Source organism: Thunnus albacares, chromosome 24, assembly GCF_914725855.1.
Source record: "Thunnus albacares chromosome 24, fThuAlb1.1, whole genome shotgun sequence".
In the NCBI taxonomy this organism is placed as follows: Eukaryota; Metazoa; Chordata; class Actinopteri; order Scombriformes; family Scombridae; genus Thunnus; species Thunnus albacares.
The window spans coordinates 10,504,648-10,530,226 of NC_058129.1; the positions used below are offsets into that span (position 1 = coordinate 10,504,648).

General features: G+C 36.6%; 2 protein-coding genes and 1 pseudogene across 2 annotated transcripts in view; all 3 read right to left on the reverse strand.

Annotated features, from left to right (window-relative positions):
• Nucleotides 1–3,190: 3,190 nt before the first annotated feature.
• LOC122976623 (immunoglobulin superfamily member 10-like) overlaps nt 3,191–25,579 on the reverse strand; it is a 106,560-nt gene continuing 84,171 nt past the window's right edge. Inside the window, exons 9-11 of the mRNA XM_044345204.1 lie at nt 3,790–3,880; nt 3,632–3,682; nt 3,191–3,341 (exon numbers count right to left, since the gene is read on the reverse strand). Of these exons, the coding sequence (XP_044201139.1) occupies nt 3,317–3,341; nt 3,632–3,682; nt 3,790–3,880 (167 nt within the window). The 3' untranslated portion in view covers nt 3,191–3,316. The remainder of the gene's footprint in view (nt 3,342–3,631; nt 3,683–3,789; nt 3,881–25,579) is intronic.
• LOC122976384 (angiogenin-like) lies at nt 12,522–12,959 on the reverse strand. The gene has a single exon (XM_044344841.1). It carries the CDS (start codon nt 12,957–12,959, stop codon nt 12,522–12,524), a length of 438 nt encoding a protein of 145 aa, XP_044200776.1.
• LOC122978162 lies at nt 20,592–20,700 on the reverse strand (annotated as a pseudogene).

The following is a 25,579-nucleotide window of genomic DNA, read 5'->3' on the forward strand; positions in this document are numbered from 1 at the left end:
CTCAGTGATAAAATATGATTTATTTCAGCAATTTTCAAAGTAGGACAGACTGCAGGTAAAGTACTAAACTTTATTATAGAGACTGAACAGTGATGTTAAAAATGAAAAAGAGTGTGAGTCACTTTAAGTGCTCATGATATTGTGATTATTTGCTAAAGATGTGTGATTAAAGGTTATTTTTCGATTTTAGGAAGGTTTGAGACACCATTGTTTTTGGCCTAGATGAACTTGGTAAAAAACTAGGTGGAGCCCCAAATAGGCTCCTCAACAGGAGGAGTTATGAATAGTTTTTAAAATGATATTTTGTGGTTTTGCATTAGGTTTTAATCCTGGGATTGAAGCCTCGGTTTGCTCTGTATTACACTTGATGCACAGTAAACTTATTCACAATGAACTCTGCCAGTTTGAAGTGTGTTCCTTGAGTCTGAATAATTCTGAGTTTTTTGAATGTTAAAAATGTTGTGGGAGACCTGAAGATTTATTGACCTGTCTGAAAATCTTCCACCACACTTCATGTTAACTCATAAATGTGGTGCTGGTTGGTTTTGGTGACTGCAGATGTTGAAAAATTGTTTTTCAGAGGGCCTCAGGCTGTTTATCTTAGTTACATTTCTAATAAATTACACATGTTGCTTTTTTGTCTTAGTTTGCTGTAAATAAAAATTGTCACCAGCAAGAAACATTCACCTGTCACACTTTGAATGTGGAAAACAAGAATAAATCAGCAGGATTCAATATTTCTTCTGATAATATTCACTTTGGGTTAGAGTTAAAAATACACAGGAATCCTCCACGGTGCTTTCAATTTCATCAGAAAAAATGACTTCTGTAAAAGTACAGACTACTGTAACATCTCTCTCTTACCTTTTGGAAAGACTCCCAAAACAAAAAAGATTGTCATTACTGCAGCTTGTGTCATCATTGCTGCAAGTTTCAACTCAACTATACTGATCTCTGATGGTATCAATGTTATAATATAAAGTTCTCACTGGAATAAATATATCTACATATTAAACAGTAACATACACTGATTCGTTTCTAAAATGTAATATAACACATCGTATTACGTCTCTGAGTCCCACGATATAAGGAAACGATCCAGTCAGGCGGAATAACTGAAACATGAAGTTTCTTTCTTTTTTTGTATTTGTGGAACATCACATTCATGGTCACGGGTTTGTGTACGTAGAAAAGAGGATGGAGGCAGGATAGAGATTCTGAAACCTCTTTTCTTTTTTCCACCAAATTTCAGCAGCAATAACAGTCCATAAAAATTATGATGCGCAAATTCCACAGTTCCCGTGGTCCTTACCGGTGTGTCTTTAACATGTCACTGAATGTCTAATCCGGGGCTTTCTCAAGTGTCAGTCCACAAATGATGGTATGTAAGATTTTTTCCTTTGAGTACCTATGAATACCTGTAGCCAGGGGCTGTGCGCATGTTACGCACGCCAGGCACAAACTTCTCTTATCTACGGTGCCTCCCAGGGGTCAATTTAGAAAAAAAGACCCATGTGTAAATCTGTACTCTCGGTTTATTAATCCGTGCGCGCAGAATATGAATCTGAGAACACAGATTTACACATGGCTCCTTTTCTTCCCAGCTGACCCCAGGGAGGCACCGTACCTATACTCCAGAGACCCTTTGAGAGGCGAAAATTAGAGAAATGTTCCTGGTTTTACAGAAAAACTTCATCTTGGTATTGCAAACAGGAAGAATTTGGACTTGAGATAATTTTTCATTTTCATTTTGTTGAACATAACTTTAACACATGAATAATACACACATTGATATTCAGTTTTCTCCTGTAATTCCATCTTTGGCATTATTAAGTTTGTACAAACAAAAAGAGACAAAGAAAGAAACAAAAACGAGAAGCAGCAGTAAATAGTGCAAGTAATAAAACCAAACATATCTATTTTACTTTAAAACTGGATGAGGCATCATTAAATTGATTTAAAACAATATATAAGAATTAAATTATAGATGTTACAAAATACTTGGTGGCAAAGTGTCAAATATATTGTATTTTGTAGTGAAACTACAGTCTTGTGGGTTTATAGTTTGTCACTAAACAGACTTCTGACTATGGAAGATGATGGTTCTGGTTTGTCCCGTGTTGGATTTTCCTCCCGAGATGTTTGTTGTTTGATCTGCTCGTTTTCCTGCTTCATTAAAGCTGTTTTACACCTTCAGATAAAATCAAGATGATACAGGTGTATGAGTTCATTATAAAGAAAAAACTACAATAAAATGTTGATTACATGTTAGTTTTAGTAAAACATGATTAGTCTTAATCTTCATAGACCTGTCTGGTTGTTACTGATCTACTATTTACACTGATTTAACATCCTGAGGAGTGTCATCATAAAAAGTTTGAAATAGTAAGAAAGTGGAAGAAATAACTGGAAACTACTAAACTTTCAAGATATTCCAAACGAAAGTCTGACAGATGATAGTCCCCCGAAAACAAGCTTGGCTCCCAGTCTGTGAGGTGTTCCTGTTCTACAGGTAATGTGTAACTGGAGCAGAATAATCCATGGTTACTACATAAAACTACGATCGATCAGTGTTGAGTTTCTGCTGCCTCATTTCACTCCCTGGTCTCTCAAAACGCCTCAACTCTTCATCAGTACATTTGAGGTCAGTGGGACCTCTGGTGTCCATGTTGCGCAATCACATCCAACCGTTTTACTTCACATTATTACGCACATATGAGGGTTTGATAGTTGCAGTTTTGTCTTTTAATAAGAGAATAAATCATCATAGCTATTTGCCACAGCTCATCTGGCTCAAAAATCTTATAATAACACTCATAATTTCACCGAAAATTATCCTTTTAGATATTGTGTGAATTTTTATTTACAGATATTAAATATATTCAAGTGGCAATTTTTTAAAAAATCTACACAAATGACAGAAACAGAACAAAAACAAAAAGAAGCAACGGTAAATATACATTATATACAACATTTTCACATGAAAAAACAAGTTAATAATTCAAACAAAATAAAACAAAGACAGATGGTTTGGTTTTGCAAATGCATGATATATAACATTTACTGGTCAAAGTGGAATGAGAGTAGTTCTTGCTGAGCTTAAAATCATCCAAATACTTCTCAAAGTCAAAGTTTTCATATGAAAATAAAATAACTGTTCAAAGATTGTTTCTTTTTCTTTTTTTTTTTGAAATATATAAACAAATATATATCAAATAGTTTAAAGTGTTCCACCTCATAGTTACATTTACAACTGGTGATCTAATAAATTTCGTCTCCTTGTTGTCAAATGTAACTTCCTTGAACCTTTAAATCTTCAAACTTCCGTTGTCTGAACGCGCCTGAAAAAAGCACATTAATACATGTTTGCATCTCTTCACGTATCATATTTCTTTAATAAAACAAGTACTCATTGGTCCAAAAAAGAGAACATGTTTTGTACTGATTGTAAAACTCTCTGAGACAAATTTGCAACTTTGGGCTACAAAAATAAAACTGATTTGACAAAGAGGCAAGTTAATGAGAATCAAAATAAGTGACAATACACAACAGAATGGAGGCTGATCAGAAATAATTAGGAATACATGATAAACACATGCAAGTGAATGATGATAGTATGAAAGTGTGTTACTCATAAGTGTCTGTAATTGTTGCTCTGGGCGTCTCATTCATCTCTGAGTCCCTGTGTGACAAACTGAAGGATTTAAGAAAAGTTAAAGCTGAACAAACATTCATTTCAATATTAACTCAGACACAAGTATTACAATAGATATCGACTGAAAGACTTACCTGTTGTTATATTTTCGTTTAAGCAGGACAGCGATGACTGCAGCAACACAACCACAGGCCAACACAACAAACACAATGATCACAGTGGAACCTGAGAAAAAGAGGAACATTTGTCATATAAAACAACATTCATAATGCAACTATCAAATGGGAAGTGGATGTTAGTGACAGGAGACCATGTGAACATTATCTGAATCACAGTTCAGTGAATAAGAAACAAAAACATCAGAATCATAAAGTGATAATAAATGTATAAATTGATGGTTTTTGAAGTGTTTCTCACCAACAGTTGATGTTTGTTTGACCTCAGGAATCGTCTTAAACACCTGAATTTCAGGGACTGAGAGCAGTCGTGCTGCACATCCAACTAGTGCACCGTTTCCATGGAAACCAGACAGCACAGCTGTAGTGGTGACGGTGACTGTACCGTTGGTGTTGGTGACACTGACTGTGCTGATGTGAGAGAAGTAGAGGTCTTGTTGTGGGACATTCAGAGTTACTGTGGGAGCAGGACGACCTGTGGCCGAGCAGGACACAACTGTCTCTTCAGTAGAGTTTGATTCTCTGATTTGTAGAATGGGTTCATACAGCTCTGCAAAGACAAAACATTAAAGAAATATCACATGGAGCAAGTTGTTAAAAATATCAACTAGTTTGCTGATTTCCTCTGTTTTATAACAATATAAATCAAATATATTTGAGCTTTAGACTGAATAAAACAAATATTTTAAGAAATCTTTGGGTTCTTGGACATTATGATGAGCAGTTGTCTCTATTTCCTACATTTATTTCACAAACTGAGTAATTTGATATAAACATATTATAATTTAAATATCATGACCATCATGTCTTCTTACATTTGGGAACAAAATTAACTTTTATGACACTTGGAGGCAAAGTGTGTGAAATGTGGAGTATGTACAACATGCTTTTAGTGGTTTGAAGTATTTGCATTTCATGGCACAATGACGGCAAGCAGACAATTTAACAGCCATCATTTCTAACTGCCATCAATGTGTTAAAACTGTAATTCACCACAAATATGTCATCAAAAGTGAAGAAAGGAGCTCACCATAGAGTTGGAGGCAGGTTGTGCCTGTCAGATAACCATCAGTAAACGTGTGAAACAAACAGAGATAGCAGCCTTCATCCTGATCCATCACCTTCCTGATAACTATGGAGCAGTTCTGCAGTCCAGCAACTTTAAACTTCACTTTCCCCTGAAAACCAGGATACACTGTTTGTCCAAAGTGTTCGTTGTAGGTGGCAAGATTCTTCTTCTTCCCCTCAGGTGAAAGTTTCTGCCATGTGACCTGAAGAACATCTCTAGACTGCATGAGCTGACAGCTGAGATGGACATCTTCTCCTACTGCTGCCATCACAGTCTGCTGTGTTTGTATCACAGTTGTTAGACCTGCATGGAGGAAAAGAAATATGGGGTTTAAACTGTGTGTGAACTTTAGGTTGATGTGAACATTTCAACACAATTTCTGTTATAAATTGATATTTAACTGCTCAAATTGATTTATAATGTAACGGTGAAACTGCAACTCAGCAAATATAGTTTTACTTTCATACATGTGGTTGGCTGTGATGAACACGGATGTTGAAAAGAGGAAGAAGAACAAGTAGCTGTTTTCGAGACAGACTAATATATCATAATTAAATTTCTAATAAATTACACATGTTGCTTTTTTGTCTTAGTTTGCTGTAAATAAAAATTATCACCAGCAAGAAACATTCACCTGTCGCACTTTAATTGCGGAAAACAAGAATAAATCAGCAGGATTCAATATTTCTTCTCAAAACATTCACTTTGGGTTAGAGTTAAAAATACACAGGAATCCTCCTTCAATGTCAGCAGAAAAATGACTTCTGTAAAAGTACAGACTACTGTAACATCTCTCTCTTACCTTTTGGAAAGACTCCCAAAACAAAAAAGATCGTCATGACTGCAGCTTGTGTCATCATTGCTGCAAGTTTCAACTCAACTATACTGATCTTTGATGGTATCAATGTTATAATATAAAGTTCTCACTAGAATAAATATGTCTACATATTAAACAGTAACATACACTGATTCGTTTCTAAAATGTAATATAAAACAGCGTATTACGTCTCTGAGTCCCACGATGTAAAGAAACAATCCAGTCAGGCGGAATAGTGGTGACATCCGTTTTTTTTTTTTTTGGTTTTTGTATTTGTGTAGGATGCTCGCACCGCCCTATTTCCCCATAGACTACCATTGTAAAAGAGACGTCTGTAAAACTGTTGACAGGACACCTTGAACTGCAAAGTCAATTATGACTCTTTCTATTATGAACTTGTAAAGTGAGCTGACCACTGAGCAACTTTCATAGGAATTAATATGCCATTGTTTAGTCCAGTATCCAGCTCTTATGATACGTCCATGTTCAGCACACTCGGGGTCACTGATGTGTTTAAGAGGCAGAGAAAGTGGAGCAGCTGTCAATTCAGTTTAAGTTACCGGTGAACCTTGTAAAGCTCACAGGAGTTTTATGTTTTAACCACTTTTTTGTTGATACGTTGAGCTATACGTGAAATGTATTGTTCAACAGAAATAACCAGCTTAGAAATGTTTAGCTTCATGTTTGTAAATTTTGATTTATAACTATAAAATTTGGTCAAAATAACAAAATAATCAATCTGGTCGCCTGGAGAGTGAGAATTCTTGTCAGTCTTCATATGTGTAGCAATAAATCGTGACAGTTTACTTCACACTTTCTGGGTGGAAACACACTACATGTGTAAAAAGTCTCTGTGTCCTTCGTAAACTGTATCATTCCACTCACATGAGGGAAGACGGATTTTCTGCTTATTGCATTTACAGCTTCCTGCCTCTCGCATCTGCTGAGTTTGTTGGAGTTCGTTTGTGCGCTGCTGAGGGTAAAGCTGTGGTTTAGGCAGCAGGGTGGTGCAAATGAACTTCTGGGGGCGTTTGTTTTGTTTTAAATGTATGAGAATGAAAGAATAAAGCAAGGAAACTACATTCACGTGACTTTATTATTTTATTTATTTAATATAACAGTGCAACATCTTCAGGTGCTGTGTGGTTTAGGCACAAAGTCCAGGTAATTGTGTGGTAGTTAAGAATTTGAAAATAATTAGATTTTTCAGAAACATGATTTTATTTCTCTTCAGAGTTATGCAATTATATGTCTTATATATTCTATTTCCTTAATACATAATTTTATTGTTATTTGGTTATTTTGCTAAGGTTATTACTGTGGAGAATATCCAGCCAGAATGTAAACCGTACAAATAGGTAATGTGTGTTCTTTTTCTGGGTTGATTGTGCGTCGATCTATTGGTAATGCCTCATGACTCCAGTAGGGGGAATCGCGCTCTCTGCCTCACTCAATACAAACGAGTGAAAACGAGAGAAGTGTGCGGGTTTCTTCATCCCTCTTCCCTCACTATTTTCCCTGTTTTAAGGGCACAACAATTGCACCAAAAGAAAAACAAAAGAGACCAAAAGAGGCAAAATGAAAACTCAAACACTCACTGAAGACATTTACAGACACACAACAAACTTAATTTGTCTACAGACTCATTTATTGTTCTCAAACATATAGTCCTCAATGATAAAACCTTAAAGATCCTGGATCTTTATGCATGTTCATTGTTAAAACAAGTGTGACTAAATACAGCAAAACAGGAGTGTGAGCAAAAGTCATCCTGACATATTTAATGTAATATTTTTTCATCTGCTCGTTAAGTTTCATAAAACAATGAATCATTAAACACAAACTCGGGATCTGTTGTCAGCTTGCAGCCAAGAAGGCAAACATGACAAGAGCTGCTAACTTCTAATAGCAAAGTCTGAATCATATCATGGAAGATTTAAAATACATAGATGAAAACAAAAAGGAATAAAGTGAAGTACAATACACACTGGTATGTATATTTATATTTTTGACAGAGAGGATTGGTTTGAAGTTTGAAGTCCTTAAGTTTTAATTGAACTACAGTTTTTCATGGGACTGTGTGAACTGTATTCAGTGAGTCAGTATCCAACACAGCTGATGGCAGCCATGACAAAAAACCTTTCACAGCCTTTCCTATGACAGTTGTTTGAGTTTAGTATTGGCAGCTCTATGCTGCCCTCTGCTGGACAACATCTGATTAAACTAGTGCAGTAAAACTATTAGAAAAAGGAAAGACAGGACACAAATATTTATTTCCAGTTATATCTGTTTATTTAATGACAGACTAACAGCAGTGTTAATGTTGGATTAGGGGGCATTCTCTACAAGTGTATAGAAGGAAAACAGGAGCATCAGGACAATAAAACTTCACTTTCAAACAACATGATCAGTCTTTAATTATTGTAACTGTGTTCATAAAAGAAGCAGCAGCGCCCTCTGCAGTTTGCAAAGAGAAGTGAAAAAGCTTACAGCACCTGGTATTACCAGGCGGTCTCACATCCAAGTACTAACCAGGCCCGACCCTGCTTAGCTTTCAAGACAAGAGGTCAAATTCATACTGCTGACATGTTTCCCCATAACAACTGAGGCCTGTGATTTTCAGACTGATAACCCTAAATTTGTCCATTACAACAGAAGGGGGAACGCATCCAGACAGCTGAGAATGTTACTGTCAGATACTGTTCCCACTGTGTTTAGTAGGAAAGGAAACTCACACACCTGTCAAATTTGTACCTCTGACATGTTTCCTCATAACAGCTAAGTCCTAATAATAATAATAATAATAATAATAGGGATAAATACAGCTGCTAAATTTAAAAAATGCTTGATCAAGTCAGGATTGAACCCACAACTTTTAAAATTCAGTGCTGCTGTCAAACACAGTGAGCTAAAGATTTAGACAGCTGATTGGTTAATCGTTGAACCCACAACTTGAAACTAGTGTTAGAGTTAAAAATACACAGGAATCCTCCACGGTGCTTTTAATTTCAGCAGAAGAAATGACTCCTGTAAAAGTACAGACTACTTAAACATCTCTCTCTTACCTTTTGGAAAGACTCCCAAAACAAAAAAGATCGTCAAGTTCAACATATCCAGGATATCTTTTCATTATCTGGCTTCTCTGAACCTAACACTGGCCGTCCAGATAACCAGTACAAGAAGCTGGTTATCAACGTGCTCAGTCAACTCTGGGTTTTCCTGTCCAGCTACGAGCATGATGTGAAAGAGGCGGAGTTGTTAATTACGAGCGACATCATAAGAACCATGATATGAAATGAGAAAGTGATACCAACTACCTGTGGAAAACGTCTGTTTAAGAGACAGCAAAAAATCATATTCAACCAAATGTGACAGATAGAGCTGTATCTGTGTAGTAGGGGAACAATGCTACCATCTCCAGATGGCAGGAAGACCAAGGATCTGGTCCTGGCCCCCCCAACACAACTGGACTCAGACCTACACTGTACTGTGGTGTTAGGAAGAGTAAACTTGTTGTGGTCCAGTGTATTACCTCTGTACCTGTACTCATGTGTAATAACACCTAAACGCTCCCCTTATTCCCTTCCTTTACAGTTGCAGGACTAGGCTATATCACCCCTACTCTGGAGAATGGCCTTTATGAAATGATCACTAAACAGCTTTGAGTTTGAACCACGCTAATAGAGGGTTCATTCTAGTAGTAGAACTAAACAAATAATAAATAAAATAAAACAATAATGATAAATAATATTACTGTGACTGACAGTAACTTAGAAGCTAAGTCCACCGTCCACGCTGCACACTTCTTGGATAAAATTTTTTTTTAAAAAACAGAACTGGAGCACGAAGAGACTAGCTTAGACTATCCACTTACTCTTCTCTATCTATGAGGCGGTTGCCTCGTCTAAGCGAGTATAAGTCAAACAAAATATCACTTATTCACCGTGTTAACGCTAACAGCAACAAGCAGACCCCGTCCTCTTCGGAAAACGGTCTCTCTTTTCACAGGTACGAGTTGACCGTACTAACAGGCACTTTGGGGCGCAACTACCGCGGTTGCGAGCGACAAACTCAACTATACACTCACAGAGGCTTGAAAACGTCTCGCTCTGTTCATCCACAGCAGGGGGCTCTGAACATAGCCGTATCGACACGCTGCCGTCTTTTCGCTTCTCTCTCTGTCTTCCCCACCCACACAGTCCACCTGAGCCCTTCCCTGCAACTGATTGGCTTAAATCTGCACTCCGCCACAATCTTGGAGAATGAACCTTAAAGGGATGATGTGTAAATATAAAAGGGGAATAAAAATGTCCTTTTACTGTCCTCCATCACTTACTATAAGTGTATGGCCACACAAACGAGCCTGTAATCATACAGCAGAATAAGAAGATGAAGAAACACTAGCAATAATTTCCACATATTAAAAGTAGGCTAAGGCTTAAAATACATGTAGGAATTATTAATATATGTCTTAAGGATAGAGTGAGTATTTTTTGCTATTTAGTTGGATGACGAAGAAACCATTCTGAATATGTCACATAAAAAAAGAAACTTAAAAGTAATGCCAGACTGTTTCTGCAACCGAAGCAAAGAGTGGAAAAGTAGTTAATGACTGACGAGGTCTATCTGACCCAAATGTTGTTTTATAATCATGGGAACCAAATAACAGTGTGGATTATTTTATTCATTTTATTTTATTTTGTAATAAAAGATGAGCTTTCACTTTTATTTCCACTTATCATCACACAGTTGTCTCATGTTACTCTGAGCTGCAGTGATGGAATCAGAGTGTAAAATCATCCACACTGTCAGCTTCACTCCAGGGATAAATAAACTTTATACTATTAAAATGCAGCCAAAATCATCATTATGTGTTAAGTTCAATCTCTCCATTTGTTAGAAGCTCAGTTTTAAAACCAGAATGGAAATAGAAAGCCTGGAACAATAAAATGTCTCCACTAACCTATAAAAATATATATTGCTCTTTTTTACTTGTCACTTTATTGTAAACTCAGGACTTTTGTCCATGTTGGGATCCTGTAGGAATGATGACTCTTTTTTCCAGTTATCTGATTGGTCAGTAGTCGGAGTGTTGACAGGTTGTGATCTGATCCTCTGAAGTTAACCTGCTCTGGAACAGGGCTGTTCAGCATAAGTTACCATGGCGATGAAGTGAGAAGTAAGAAGTGAATCACCGTCGTTAGTTAAACCTGAAGTTACCTCACTAACCCCAAATCCTACTTCGTAGTACAGGCCTCTGTTCATGAGGAGGTGCAGGTTGGTGAAATCAGATTATTAGCATAATCAACGCCCCTAAAATGTCCATATAAGGGTTCTGTTCCATATGTGGGCGAGTTTCATTCACAATAATGTTAGCTACCTAAGAGTAAAAACAAGAATTTCACACCACTGACCTACAAGTCCTGTGATCAGAAATCAGCAGACAAAAACATAAGAAGTTTAAGAGTGTCAATAGTAGGGGACGAAACAATTAGAAAATATTAATACAACAACATGTTCTCAGAGCAGCGCTGTATGCTACTGTAACAGAAATAAAGAGGGAATAAAGTGATGTGAAGTTAGATGGTAAAAAACATCTTTCTAAAGCAAAGCAGTCCATGACTAATATGAGAGGCGGTCATGTGACAGTCATAGAGATATTAGAGGAGACAATATTATACCCTGCATAGGTGATGTTACACTGTCAACTGCAACACAAGATGATAGCCTATTGAACAGAAACCTGCAGAGAGACGCAGAGAGGCAGCTGTCAGAGTGAGAGAAGTTTCCTATAGGCTAACTGAAATGTAGAAGTTGCTACGCCGAAATATGCCAATAAAAACCATAAAATCTAAAAACCCTCTCAGTAAATTGTCAGCCATGATGAATATGATAAACAGGATATTAATTTTGTATGAAAGTTTGTTTAAATTTAATTTCGGTTTCATATTTGAACTCCAAACAGATTTGGACATAATTATATGATTATATAATTATAGCTAAGTCAAACAAGTGTTTCTCCCCTTGTGAATAAAGGCAGAGATGATCTATGCATGACACGTACGACAGGTCTGGACCACTCGTAAAATTTCGCACCCAAGAGAAAAATGATAAATGCCACAAATGTTCTTAATGAATCTGCTCATACAAGTGCTTCTTGCATGAGGCCCATTGTTTGTGAAATACACCCCCTGTCATGTTTTATACTTTAGCAGTCTTTTACATCCAGCTCCCCCCGCCATTAGATCCATAGATAGTGTTCAAAAAAGCTCTTCTCCTCAGGGGAGATTTTATACCAACCAGTGCATGTGGTCTATCTGCTTCAAACTTAAGTCGTAGGCTGTGTCTCCTCATGCTGTTTTCTCTATAAAGCTGCATTACAGTCAATATTGCTGCTCTGGGTTCATGGAGGCATTCAAAATTAATTTCTTGTGACTTTAAAAACAAAACAAAAATGAGAATCAGATTTAGTATACACTTTTGTAAACATGGTGAAATAGACCCAAGAAATATTGTTTTATAGTACAATGTTTTAGTAAATGAAACTTATTATTTTCTTAAATACTATTGATGTTGAAGTCAGGAAGAAACATGTTGATGAAATGTTCAGTGAAAATAAATCTCTGAGGCAGCATTTTGGTGATAGTAAGTTTATTTTTTGAGCTGAAGGACAGGCAATGACTGCTTGTCTACTTAGGAGTTAAGATGAGCACATACAGGCATTGTATTTGAACAGAAATGTACGCTACCACATACACCTCAAATTTCAGATTGTTTTGTTTAACAAACACAGCAGCTGTTAAATCAGTTTTCAAAGTGAACAATATCTCTGTCAAAGTGCACAGGAAAACCGTCTTCACATGCGATTGCAATGCGTCTGGTGCGACTTTGACCACGGTACTGACAGTGGGGACGCCTTTGCCCACCTTTCAGTTTACAGACAATAATGGAAAAGGGTTTTGTACTTTTCATCAGGTTATTATATGGTTCTCCTGCATCTTTACAGACGGATTTGACTAAGTTGGTGGTGGCAAGGATGAAAGTATTGGTTTCCTTACACTCGTTGCTGCCAGTCTTAGTAATCTTCAATTTGTTTATCTCCTTATCACACTTATTAATACTCATATCCGCATTGATATGTTGATTTATGAACTTCCTGTAACGTTCAGAGACAGCTTCAGGCTGAGACCGTACATTGGCAGAGAGCAGCACCAGCACCATACAGGTGACCAAGATCCTCATGATTCACTGTTGAAGAAAAAATAAAGGAAGATAGGTTTAACAGAGAATTTTGGGGCAGCGTAAATCGTAGCTTTACAGTGACTACACATTTTTTGTGTTTACTTAAGATCCTGCAAGGGATCCATACTGATTTCACCCTTTTGCCCTGCTCACCCAGACATCTGAATGTCCAATCTTATAACTGGATAGGTTCAATAAAAATAACAATGAAAATAATAACCTTTAATTGTGTAGCACCTTTCTTAAATAAAACATTGGCAAACACAACATTAAACAACAATAAAAAAGGTGGAATTATATAAATACAATTAAGAGTTAGATCAAGAGGAATACAAAACTTGCAGTAAGAATAAATAAATACCAGGATACAGGCTACACAAAAGCAAGATTTAAAAAGTGAATCTTTGATGTTTCTTAGAAGAATATACAGAAATTGTGTGATAATGTTTATGGGAAGGCTGTTCCAGAGTTTTGATGACCTAAGGCAGCAGGTAAGAATGGCACTAAGCCATTCAGAGCCTCAGACAGTACACTAGTAATCAAATTTTAAAATCAAACTTTTTTAAAAAATTCTAAAAGAGACAGGGAATCCATGTAAAAATGTGGAAATAGGTGTAATGTGTTCTCTTTTACTTGTTACAGTTGGCTCAAGTGGAATCCATCCAATTTTTTTTTAAATACAAAAAGACTCATAAGTTAAGAGTTAAACTCTAAAAGGTTAATTATTATGTGTTTAAATCCTGCAATGAAATCTTATATTTTGCTTGCAATAATTTCTAGCTGCACATAAGTTTATCTTCACGGTCCACATTAAACAAACGGGTTGGTAGTGGATCAATAGATAACTAGGACAGTCTCTCTCCACCTCAAATGGTTTTGTTTCAATGGGGGGGAAGAAAATTAGCTCTACCAGGCCACCCTAAAACATTTATACATTTCTTGGCCACATGTCCAAAGCCTTGCAGATTCAGAGGGGAATTTTTGTTCAACTTTGGCAAAACTATTGTAAATGATAGATTAAATTGTTTAGGGTGTGTTGCCATGATGACCTCAGCTTAATTTACACAGAGAACACCAGACTACCAAGCACCTCTTATACGAACTTTTTTTTAAATAAGATCTCTTACCTTATTTCTTGCTCGGCTGATGAGTAGTTGGTTGACTGGTTGGTTGGTTGGTTGGTTGGTTCACTGGCTGTGATCCAGGCAGAAGTTGGTCAACTGAGTCAGTTAGTGAAGAGTCTTCAGTGAAGGAAATCCTCTGAAGCTGCAACCTGGTTACATTCAGTTCATTATATGGCATCCAGGTGGATGAGCGCCACCCTTTTGTCTAACCAATTTGAATGAAGATGCAGGTTGATTATGCAAAATATATGTGTTAAGCAAGTTCACAGAATCAAGATATTGTCATGCAGTGCAGCCCATATATGGACAGTGAGGCAGTTTTCATTGTTTTGGCTTTGAACTCCAGCAGACTGGATTTGATCAGTGGCTGAGAGTTGAGACAAAAGCTCATGAAATAACAATAATCACTTAGTGGCTCCAGTACAGGCCTGAGCATCATTAGGGAAGATACCAAGTCTGTGATGAGAAGTATCTGACAGTAAATATTAAATATGTCCTCTGTATTTGAGCTTATTTGAATTTTTCCAATAACTTTTTCTCCCCTGAATTAGGGACTATGTATAAATGTCCTAAACAGTTCACCTGATGTAGATGCAAACACCCTCAAATTAACACTGAAAGTTAACATTTCAACCTCATAGTCTTGTTCAAATCCAATATCCTGCTATACAGAAGACAGTTGTATAAACTATGAGAAATAACTTCTCTAACTCTAATAAGACCATTAACAGTAGCAAGCAAGCAAAGTTTATTTATACAGCACCTTTCACAAACACCAGTTACAAAGTGCTTCACAGTCAAAGAAATAAAATAAAATAAAAGTGGGGACCATTTATTATCTTTTTTATCTTTGAGAGTGTAACATCATATCCCTACTAAAATAGAGAAGATTAACCATGTAAGGTGCTCAGCAGTGAAACAGCTTTACAGCTTATTGAGAAAGAGTTTGATACCTGGATGATGAAACACTACATTGATTTGAATAAAGAGTACTCACAGGAATCATATCTGAACCAATATGGCTCACAGCCCGCTCTGTATTCAAGATATGCAAATAAGTTATACAAAATATGTAAGTTCACCACTCCAAGAACACGTCTGCATAACTCTGTGACTTCAGACTGTCCCTATATTCAAATTAACATTTCTCCCACAATTCCTCTTTCTTCTTTAGAAACCAGATGATAACTCATTCAGAAGAACTATATCCAAAAGCAATATAAGACACACACATAGCAAGTCATGATCAACAAGAATGAAACAGAAAAACTCTGACAATCAGCCATTTTTATTCATTTTATTTATCATTTTATTTTTATTATTTTATTATTTTAGAATAACACACACACACACACACAATAAAACATATGTCTTGCACTATTCTGTGAATAAACTTGAGTTTGAGATCATGAGTTTAGAGACTTACCAAATAAATAAAAATTACACAGCTTGTATGTTGTTCCCAAATTATTAAATAATAAACTGTGTTATAATTCAGGATACCAGTTAAGTGGTATAAGATGTAGTATGTTAAAGGACAGGTTCACAATTTTCAACTCTGTCTTAAAACAACAGTCAGGAGCCCATATGAACACTGAAAAAGGTTTTGCTCACTGTGATCATTCTTCCTGTTCGTCCAGTCCATGTTTTGGGCAAACAAAAATTTATCTGAAGATAATATGAGGCTTCAGCCATCTGTGCTAGTCAGTTAAAGTGGATATCTTCCACAGTTGGTCTTTTTTGCATAAAATTCCCTCTTTGAGTTTCCCTGTTTAGCTGCAGTGGAAGTTTAGTAACAAAAAGACTAACTTTGGTACTAAAAAGACTGTAACATTGAAAGATATCTACTTGATTTGACTCATTTGGACGACTGAAGCTTCATAGTATTTTAAAATAAACTGTCAAATGCATTGTTGCACAGAAGGAGACTTGTGGGTTTTGGCCCCCATCACTTACATTAAAGTGCATTATGAAGGGATCTTCTAATGGTCAGTATGAACAGGAGGAATGATTACAGCAAGAAAAACATGTGTCACTGTTCATTTGGGACTCTGACTGATGTTTTAGGACAGATCTAAGAACGTGTCCTTTAAAGGCAGGGATACCAGAGGTATCAGTGACCCATTAAGCTTTCCCTCTAAATACAGGTAGTGTGACAGTATCACATCTAACACTGTAAAGTAGGAAGTCTTTCACACTGCAGACATGTTACTTGTGAGACAGAGAGGATTGGTTTGAACGGATAGTCCTGAGTGAGTAATTAGTTTTAACTGAACTACAAATTGTCATGGGACCCACACATTGGTAGTGAAACAGAAAAGGTCACAGACAGACAGGGACAGCTGTAAATTACTAACTGACACAGAAAGACTGTTGGAGTTATGCAGGATCATATACTAAAGTATCATGATGGAAAGTAACTAAGCACATTTACTCAAGTACTCACAGGGACCAAACCACTACTTTTACGGCAATACTTTAACTACATCAAGTTGAATATACTTATGTAGGATTTTTCATGCAGGACTTTTACTTGTAATGGATTATTTTTACATTGCTCTATTGGTATTTAATTGTCAGTTTGCCAACAGGGAGATTTACTTGTGAGGTAAAATTAACAAGAGTTGTCTGGTGAAAAGTCTACATGTCGACATATATTGAAGAGAAGAAGACTGCACACTAAGTTCCAATGATTTCCACACCATTATATTAAACTCTACATATGACAACAAATATGGACCATTTATCATTATTTTCTCCTTGGTTTGTTATATTTTATCTCCATTCAGGATTATTTTGTTATAAAATAAAGTTACAGTCATTATCTTGAAGGAACAGATGACACAACTATAGAAGATTAACCATGTAAGGTGCTCAGCAGTGAAACAGCTTTACAGCTTATTGAGAAAGAGTTTGATACCTGGAGGATGAAACACTACCCTGATTTGAATAAAGAGTACTCACAGGAATCATATCTGAACCAGTATTGGTCACAGCCAGCTCCAGACTGTATTCAAATTAACATTTCTCCTACAATTGGCCAGTTAAAATTTTGATATCTCTCTCTCTAACACACACACACACTTAGCTTGTGTTCCTAAGTACAGAGACTTACTAAATAAATAAAAATTATACACCTTGTATATTTCAACAATGTTATTAAATAATTAACTGTGTTATAATTCAGGATACCACAGTTAAATGGTACAAGATTCAGTATGTTGAAGGACAGGTTCACAATTTTCAACTTAAAACAACAGGAAGGTAAAAGTGCTACAATTACTACACTATTTTTTCAAGGGCGGATGCAAATTAAAGCTGAAAGTCAACTTTTATTCATGTGCTCATTGTTTCATATCAAATTCTACATGCTGGAGTACTGAGACAACACAATAAAACTATGTGCTGACTGCTCTGTGACTCACACACAGATGATCAGCAGGATTCTTTTATTAGAAAACAGTATTATTACTTTATTATTCTGAAGGAACAGATGACACAACTATAGAAGATTAACCATGTAAGGTGCTCAGCAGTGAAACAGCTTTACAGCTTATTGAGAAAGAGTTTGATACCTGGAGGATGAAACACTACGCTGATTTGAATAAAGAGTACTCACAGGAATCATATCTGAACCAATATGGCTCACAGCCCGCTCTGTGTTCAAGATATGCAAAGAAGTTATACAAAATATGTAAGTTCACCTCTCCAAGAACACGTCAGTATAACTCTGTGACTCCAGACTGCCCCTATATTCAAATCAACATTTCTCCCACAATTCCTCTTTCTTCTTTAGCAACCAGATGATAACTCATTCAGAAGAACTATATCCAAAAGCAACATAAGACACACACAGCAAGTCATGATCAACAAGAATGAAACAGAACAACTCTGACAATCAGCCATTTTTAATTATTTTAGAATAATCTAATCAACGTGACTACATGTCCGACAACACCTAACTCTGAAGACTTTGACAAAGCAGTACTGTATTCTTCAAAGGAACGCAGGCCGGACTGTGTGTCGACTCTTCAAAAAGACCAGTTGAATGTGCTCACTTTTAAAAAGAGCAACAAGGACAAAGCGTGAAAATGTGCATCAGTGTTCGATAAAGTCTGTAAAGTGTTCAGTGTACTGAAGAGAACTGAACTGAACAAAGGATCCAAACACACTAAAACTGAAAACCAGGACTCAAAATACTAACAGAACTAACCAGGAGATGAGGTGCAGGTGGGGAGATGGGCAGAGAAACTCAAGTGAGGGGAGTGAGGAGATAAACAGGAAAGAAGCTGATTGGCTGGAGAAAACACAGGGAGCAGGGCAGAGCCAAGACTGATGCAGGGCAGGTGTGGAGGGAAGGGCAGGCTGGGAACACAGGAGGAAAAAACACTGACAACTGAAAACCCAACATACACATGAATATAACTTAAATACACAAGTCACACTTAGCAAACACAGCAAGCAGGCCGTCCAACTTCTCACCAGAAACATGACTAATGAGCACAGAACTATACATAAAAAAGGGTTTTCTTTTCTCTTCCTCTTTGCTCTCTTTTCCTCCAAAGAATAGCTGATTGTAGAAGCCTTGACGCTGTCATCTACATTCTTCTTTACAATTTCTGCTTGTCTTCAAGGATGCTGGACAGCAAGGTTTGACCTCCAATAAACTGCACTCCTCCTTCCATATCAGATATCTCCAAGCAACACTCCTCCTCTCATGGACTCAGGGCTGGGCTGCTGATCACCTCTTTAACCAACAATTGCCTAGTTAGAATATTAAAAGTCTCATAATGTTGAACTTATGGACATAAACATCCGTCCCTTCCTCCCTCACTCACTCCCAGCCTTGACTTTAGCCTCTGACATCCATTCATCCATCAGTGCAGTGCTGTGGATATTCAGGTGTTGTTATAAATAAAAAGAAAGAATGAGTGTACAGGCACACTAGCATAGCCGTGCTTTGTGCGACATGCTAATGTCGGCATGCTATCATGCTCACAATGACAACATGAACATGCTGATGTTTAACAGGTGATGTTTAGCATTTTTGTCATGTTAGTTTAGCGTGTTAGCATTCTGACATTTGCTAATAAGCACTGAACACAAAGTCATGAGCTCTGGATAAAAACAGAAGTATTGGACAAATTGAAATTTGTTGAGATATTTCAGTCTGGATGAAAGTGATGGACAATAATCAAAAAAGAGTTAATCTTTGTACTTGCGTGGCAATGCAGTTTCAAAACAGACTGAATCCAAGTCTGCATTGCATCATCTCATTACAATAATAACTAAAAATAATACAATAATAATAATAACACAATAAGCAGGTTTCAAGTCTGCTATTTGATTTTCATACAACGCAGAAAATGAATGAAAACCAAATGGTAAAATAAAAAAGCTAAACTCAAAGTATAATTGATTAGCAGTAAAAGGACTAAAACATGAAAAACCACTGGCGTGGTTCTTTATTATCTTTACAACATGGACCTTACTGTTATTAATTGTAGTGTTTTCCCAGGCAAACATTTAAAAGATAAGGCTTAAGTTTTTAACAAATGTTACTCAACCAAGAGAAAATACATATCAGCAGCAGGATGGTGCATGTGAGTTTGACTCAAAATAAATTACAATTTAGTGGCTTATTGATGTGATTAAAATAGTTTATGGACAACAGTGGAGGTCTATGGCACAGAGCATATACAGGCTTTGGATACACACACAACAGCCTATTTGTTAGTAGGATGAACTTGTCAGTTGTGGTCTCTTCATGGTATTTGGCTAAAACAAATACAAAAATTGTGACACACATTGTACAATATGTCATCAATGAAAATGATGAAGCCTGTTATGTTTCTGATTGGTCACCACCTTCCTGCTTGATTGGCAGAGACTCCAATAAAATCCCTCTGAAGTAACTGATTTATTGCACTCGGCTAAACTGTAACTGTAAAAGATACAAAGTAGTTTGATGAACTGAGAATTTGATTATGTGCAATGAAGCCAATCAGGTTAGGAGGTGATCAGGTTTCTCCTCTTCTAGCACTCAGACAGGGATTTGTTTTCCACCAGTTTTGGGTTTTTCAAGTGTTTTGTGAGACTTTAAAGGATTTGACTCCTGTGTAAAGTGTTTGTACATCTGAGGGTAAGTTAAGTTTTGTGATTGTTAAAAAAATCAGTGTTTTTTAAAAATTATTATTTAAGGAAGGTTTTGGCTGGATGTGTTTAAGATAAGCAGTATGTTTATTTATCAACTACACATTGTTGGTGAAGTGCTTCTTATTTATCAGCTGTGGGATATTGCAAACACCTGTTAAACATCATTTTAGTCATTTTTTTGATTAATAAAGTGATTCAGATGCTGTTATGTTACAGTGGTCTATCTTTACAGTTTATAATATGCTTTATTATTGATATGGTGAGAGTGGTTTAGTTTGTCTTTCCTCCCTCTTGCTGTGTCTCCATTAAAGAAGCAGCAGCGTCCTCTGCAGTTTGCAAAGAGAAGTGAAAAAGCCTACAACACCCGGTATTCCCAAGCGGTCTCCCATCCAAGTACTAACCAGGCCCGACCCTGCTTAGCTTCCGAGATCAGGTGTGTTCAGGGTGGTATGGTCGTGAGCATATAAGCTTCTGTTTAGATGTGTGCTGATTGTATATGTAGCCTGTAGATTGTCTATGTAACCCACTAAGTGCTACAAGGTAAAGAAAAAAGAATATATGGACCAGGGGCTAGGTTCGTAATGGGAGGGTTGAAAAGGGAATGACAGACAAAACAGATAAATGGAGCCACGAGGAACGTTTGAGGTACGTTTACTGTATCAAGTTATAAAACATGAACATAAAATGCAGTGCAATTATCATCAATATCTCACGGTTTCACAGTCTTTCAGCAGAACTTGAATTGAAAGTGTTCATGAGTGTAATGTCCCTTTAATGTCTTTGCGATATCAGTCAGTGCGCTCAAGTCAATGTTTTATGTCAAGTCAGGGGGAAAAATTCAAGTAGTCGGATGTGTGGTGGTCCTACCACACTGATACTTGAGTGAAAGCAAAAAAAGATATGAGGTCCTCTTCTCAGGTCTCGGTTCCTCACTCCTTAGGTTAAGAAGAGATCTCACTGGGGGCTCGCCATCTCCCATCCACAGGGAGAATCCAGATCCAGTTCTCTAGTTCTCAAAAAAACCCAGCCTGCATGAAGACAGGACTGTTATTTTCATGACATCACTACTTTTCTCTAATGGCCATAGTAATATAATAATTCTCAACACATTAATGTAGCACAATAATGATTAAATGAATTCTCTCTCTTAACTGTACAGTTGTTGTTGTTTTTTTTCAATGTAAGTATTTCCCACATTTTATACATTTTTAATCAACCTTTTAAACATGAATTTAATCAACATGAATTTTAGCTGTTAACCCATGAATTATGATGTTTTAACTTTTAGTTATAAATGAACTTATCCATCAGTTTCATCATACAATGTATCTCAATATAACTACACACACAGTATCAAAATAAACATCATACCTTACTTCTTTTAAATTATCAGAGCAATAATATTCAGTTTTTTAACTCTTAAGATAGTTAGCAGAAACAGTGAGCAGCAGTGATAAGCCAAGTTCAAGCATTTATGGAGCACAGATATGTTTTCTGCCACCTCACACATCAACTCACAGTGTGGCTAATACAGTTAGCATGTGCTAGCGCTAATTAGCTCGGCAACTCACCAAGACGATAATTCAGAAGAGTATTTTATCTCATGGATATATTAATAATCGCTGTTCAAACTCTCTATTTCTCATCCACTCCGACCGCTGCTGTTTGATCCGCACTTCAGACAGATTGATTAACAAATGAAAACGAGATAAATAAGGAAACTATAGAAAAATAAAGATATAATTGGACCCAATTCTCTACTGGGTTACATCTAGATAAAACACATCTTACTATAAGACTAAAGGAGCTTGTAACAGCTGTACACACAGTCTTCATCATTCTTGTTAATGTTGGGGGATTGTATCACTGGAATCAGAGGTTCCTGCTCAGAAAACACATTGATGTCTTTATCTACATAAACCCACACAGATGTTCATGATGTCGATGATCGACATCTATCAAAAACCTGTTTGTCGGTATTTCACTCAAGAGTAGGAAAAAAGTGTTGCACACTCTGGCTCCATATGCATTTCCCTTTTATATGGATGACATTTCAGCCCTCAGGCCCTCTTCAAGATCAACTATCATTGTAGGACACAGGCACTGGTATGTTATATAGGCCACGCCCTAGTAGCACAGCTGATGGTGATTAGATAATCATGTGCCACCATTAGGGTGAGAAAAACAATCAAAAGGCCTTCAGCAGATCAAAACTTTGAACAAATACTGACAGGAACTACAGCCAATCAATTCTCTTCAAATAAAGTGACAAAAACCAAAATGTTTCATACCACATATACAGATTTAAATTTTACATTCCAGTCCTACTGGTTAACAGCTTTGGGCCTATTGTGGGCCCAACACTATGGGGCAAAAACATCAAAATCTCTGTGTACATTAATCTTTTTGATCTGGAGATATAAGATGAGAGATTCATCTTGTTCAGGACACTTTTTGATTATTTTTCAATGTCTGAACATTTTAACAACACATGCTTTGATGCAGCTTTGTTCAGGTCTGACTGACTTTGTATTGAAACTACAGTCTTTTAGGTTGTTTGTCACTAAACAGACTTCTAACTGTGTGTTGATGAAGATGATGGTTCTTGTTTCTCCTCTTTTGGATTTTCCTCCAGAGATGTCTGTCGCCAGATCTGCTGGTTCTCCTGTTTCATTAAAGCTGTTTCACACCTTCACATAAAAACAAGACATGAGACAATTTCCACTCACATTATTACAATACATCATACATATTTCTATCACTGAATGACTCTGACAGTTAACAGTTATGTGGATAAACAGGCTGACTATGAGTACACAATGGACCATGAAGAGTAAAGTGCATCAGAATCAGCTTCATGTATAAATAACACATTAGTTAGAGAGATATAGAGACAGAAATAGAGAGAAAACAGATTCAGTCATTTTCTGAAGAGGAATTTAATAATAAATATGAACAAGTAAATAATTATGAAATTGTCTTACACATAAGGGTCTTTGATTGGTTCTTGTGTCATCTCCATCACCTCAGCGTTCCTGTGTGACAGACTGAAGGATTTAAGAACATTTATATATTATTTATTTATAGGTGTTGTCTGTATAGATTCTTTAAGCTCTGTGTTTCCTCTTAATGTCAATAAATTATTACCATATTAACTGTGAGACACTGGTATCACAACAAGACAGATATTGAGTTGAAAGTTGAAATTACCTGTTCTTATATTTATGTCTGAGCAGGACAGTGATGACTGCAGCAACACAAACAACAACCACTGCTGTGATCAATGCACCGATCAAAGTGAAATCTATGAGAAAAAGAGGAAAAAATGTGATATAAACACTAAACATTCATAAAGCAACTACAGTTTAAATGTGAATTTTGACAACTTTAAGGTTAACTTACTTTTATTGGATCCAGATTCATCATTAAAACCTGAAGAAAGAAAAACAAATATCAGAATCATAAAGTGATAAATGTTTTATAAATCTATGGTTTTGGAAGTGTTTCTCACCATCAGCAGAAATCTTCTTAAACACCTGAATTTCAGGGACTGAGAGCAGTCGTGCTGTACATCCAACCTGTGCACCGTTTCCATGGAAACCAGACAACACAGCTGTAGTGGTGACGGTGACTGTACCGTTGGTGTTGGTATCACTGACTGTGCTGTTGTGAGAGAAGTAGAGGTCTTGTTGTGGGACATTCAGAGTTACTGTGGGAGCAGGACGACCTGTGGCCGAGCAGGACACAACTGTCTCTTCAGTAGAGTTTGATTCTCTGATTTGTAGAATGGGTTCATGCAGCTCTGCAAAGACAAAACATTAAAAAAAATATCACATGGAGAAAGTTGTTAAAAATATCAACTAGTTTGCTGATTTCCTCTGTTTTATGACATTATAAATCAAATATATTTGGGCTTTAGACTGAATAAAACAAGTATTTTAAGAAATCTTTGGTTTCTTGGACATTATGATGAGCAGTTGTCTCTGTTTCCTACATTTCATTACACAAACTGAGGAATTCGATATAATCATATTATAATTTAAATATCATGACCATCATGTCTTCTTACATTTGGGAATAAAATTAACTTTTATGTGAAATGTGGAGTATGTACAACATGCTTTTAGTGGTTTGAAGCATTTGCATTTCATGGCACAATGACGGCAAGCAGACAATTTAACAGCCATCATTTCTAACTGCCATCAATGTGTTAAAACTGTAATTCACCACAAATATGTCATCAAAAGTGAAGAAAGGAGCTCACCATAGAGTTGGAGGCAGGTTCTGCCTGTCAGAGAACCATCAGTAAACGTGATAAACAAACAGAGATAGCAGCCTTCATCCTGCTCCATCACCTTCCTGATAACTATGGAGCAGTTCTGCAGTCCAGCATCTTTAAACTCCACTTTCCCCTGAAAACCAGCATTCACTGTTTGCCCATCGTATCTGTTGTTGACAGCAAGATCCCTCTTCTTCCCCTCAGGTGAAAGTTTCTGCCATGTGACCTGAAGAACATCTCTAGACTGCATGAGCTGACAGCTGAGATGGACATCTTCTCCTACTGCCGCCATCACAGTCTGCTGTGTTTGTATCACAGCTGTTAGACCTGCATGGAGGAAAAGAAATATGGTGTTTAAACTGTGTGTGAACTTTAGGTTGATGTGAGCATTTAAACACAATTTCTGTTATAAATTGATACTTAACTGCTCAAAATAATTTATAATGTAATGGTGAAACTGCAAGTCAGTGATAAAATATGATTTATTTCAGCAAATATAGTTTTGCTTTTAGGCTGCAGGTAAAGTACTAAACTTTATTATAGAGACTGAACAGTGATGTTAAAAATGAAACAGAGTGTGTGTCACTTTAAGCTTCATGTTGACTCATAAATGTGTTGCTGGTTGGCTGTGATGAACACGGATGTTGAAAAGAGGAAGAAGAAAAAGTAGCTGTTTTCGAGACAGACTAATATATCGTGATTAAATTTCTAATAAATTACACATGTTGCTTTTTTGTCTTAGTTTGCTGTAAATAAAAATTGTCACCAGCAAGAAACATTCACCTGTCACACTTAAATTGTGGAAAACAAGAATAAATCAGCAGGATTCAATATTTCTTCTCAAACATTCACTTTGGGTTAGAGTTAAAAATACACAGGAATCCTCCACGGTGCTTTCAATTTCATCAGAAAAAATGACTTCTGTAAAAGTACAGACTACTGTAACATCTCTCTCTTACCTTTTGGAAAGACTCCCAAAACAAAAAAGATCGTCATGACTGCAGCTTGTGTCATCATTGCTGCAAGTTTCAACTCAACTATACTGATCTCTGATGGTATCA

Coding starts and splice junctions, on each gene's coding strand:
- LOC122976384 (XM_044344841.1), bottom strand. CDS start 12,959: ATGAGGATCTTGGTCACCTGTATGGTGCTGGTGCTGCTCTCTGCCAAT.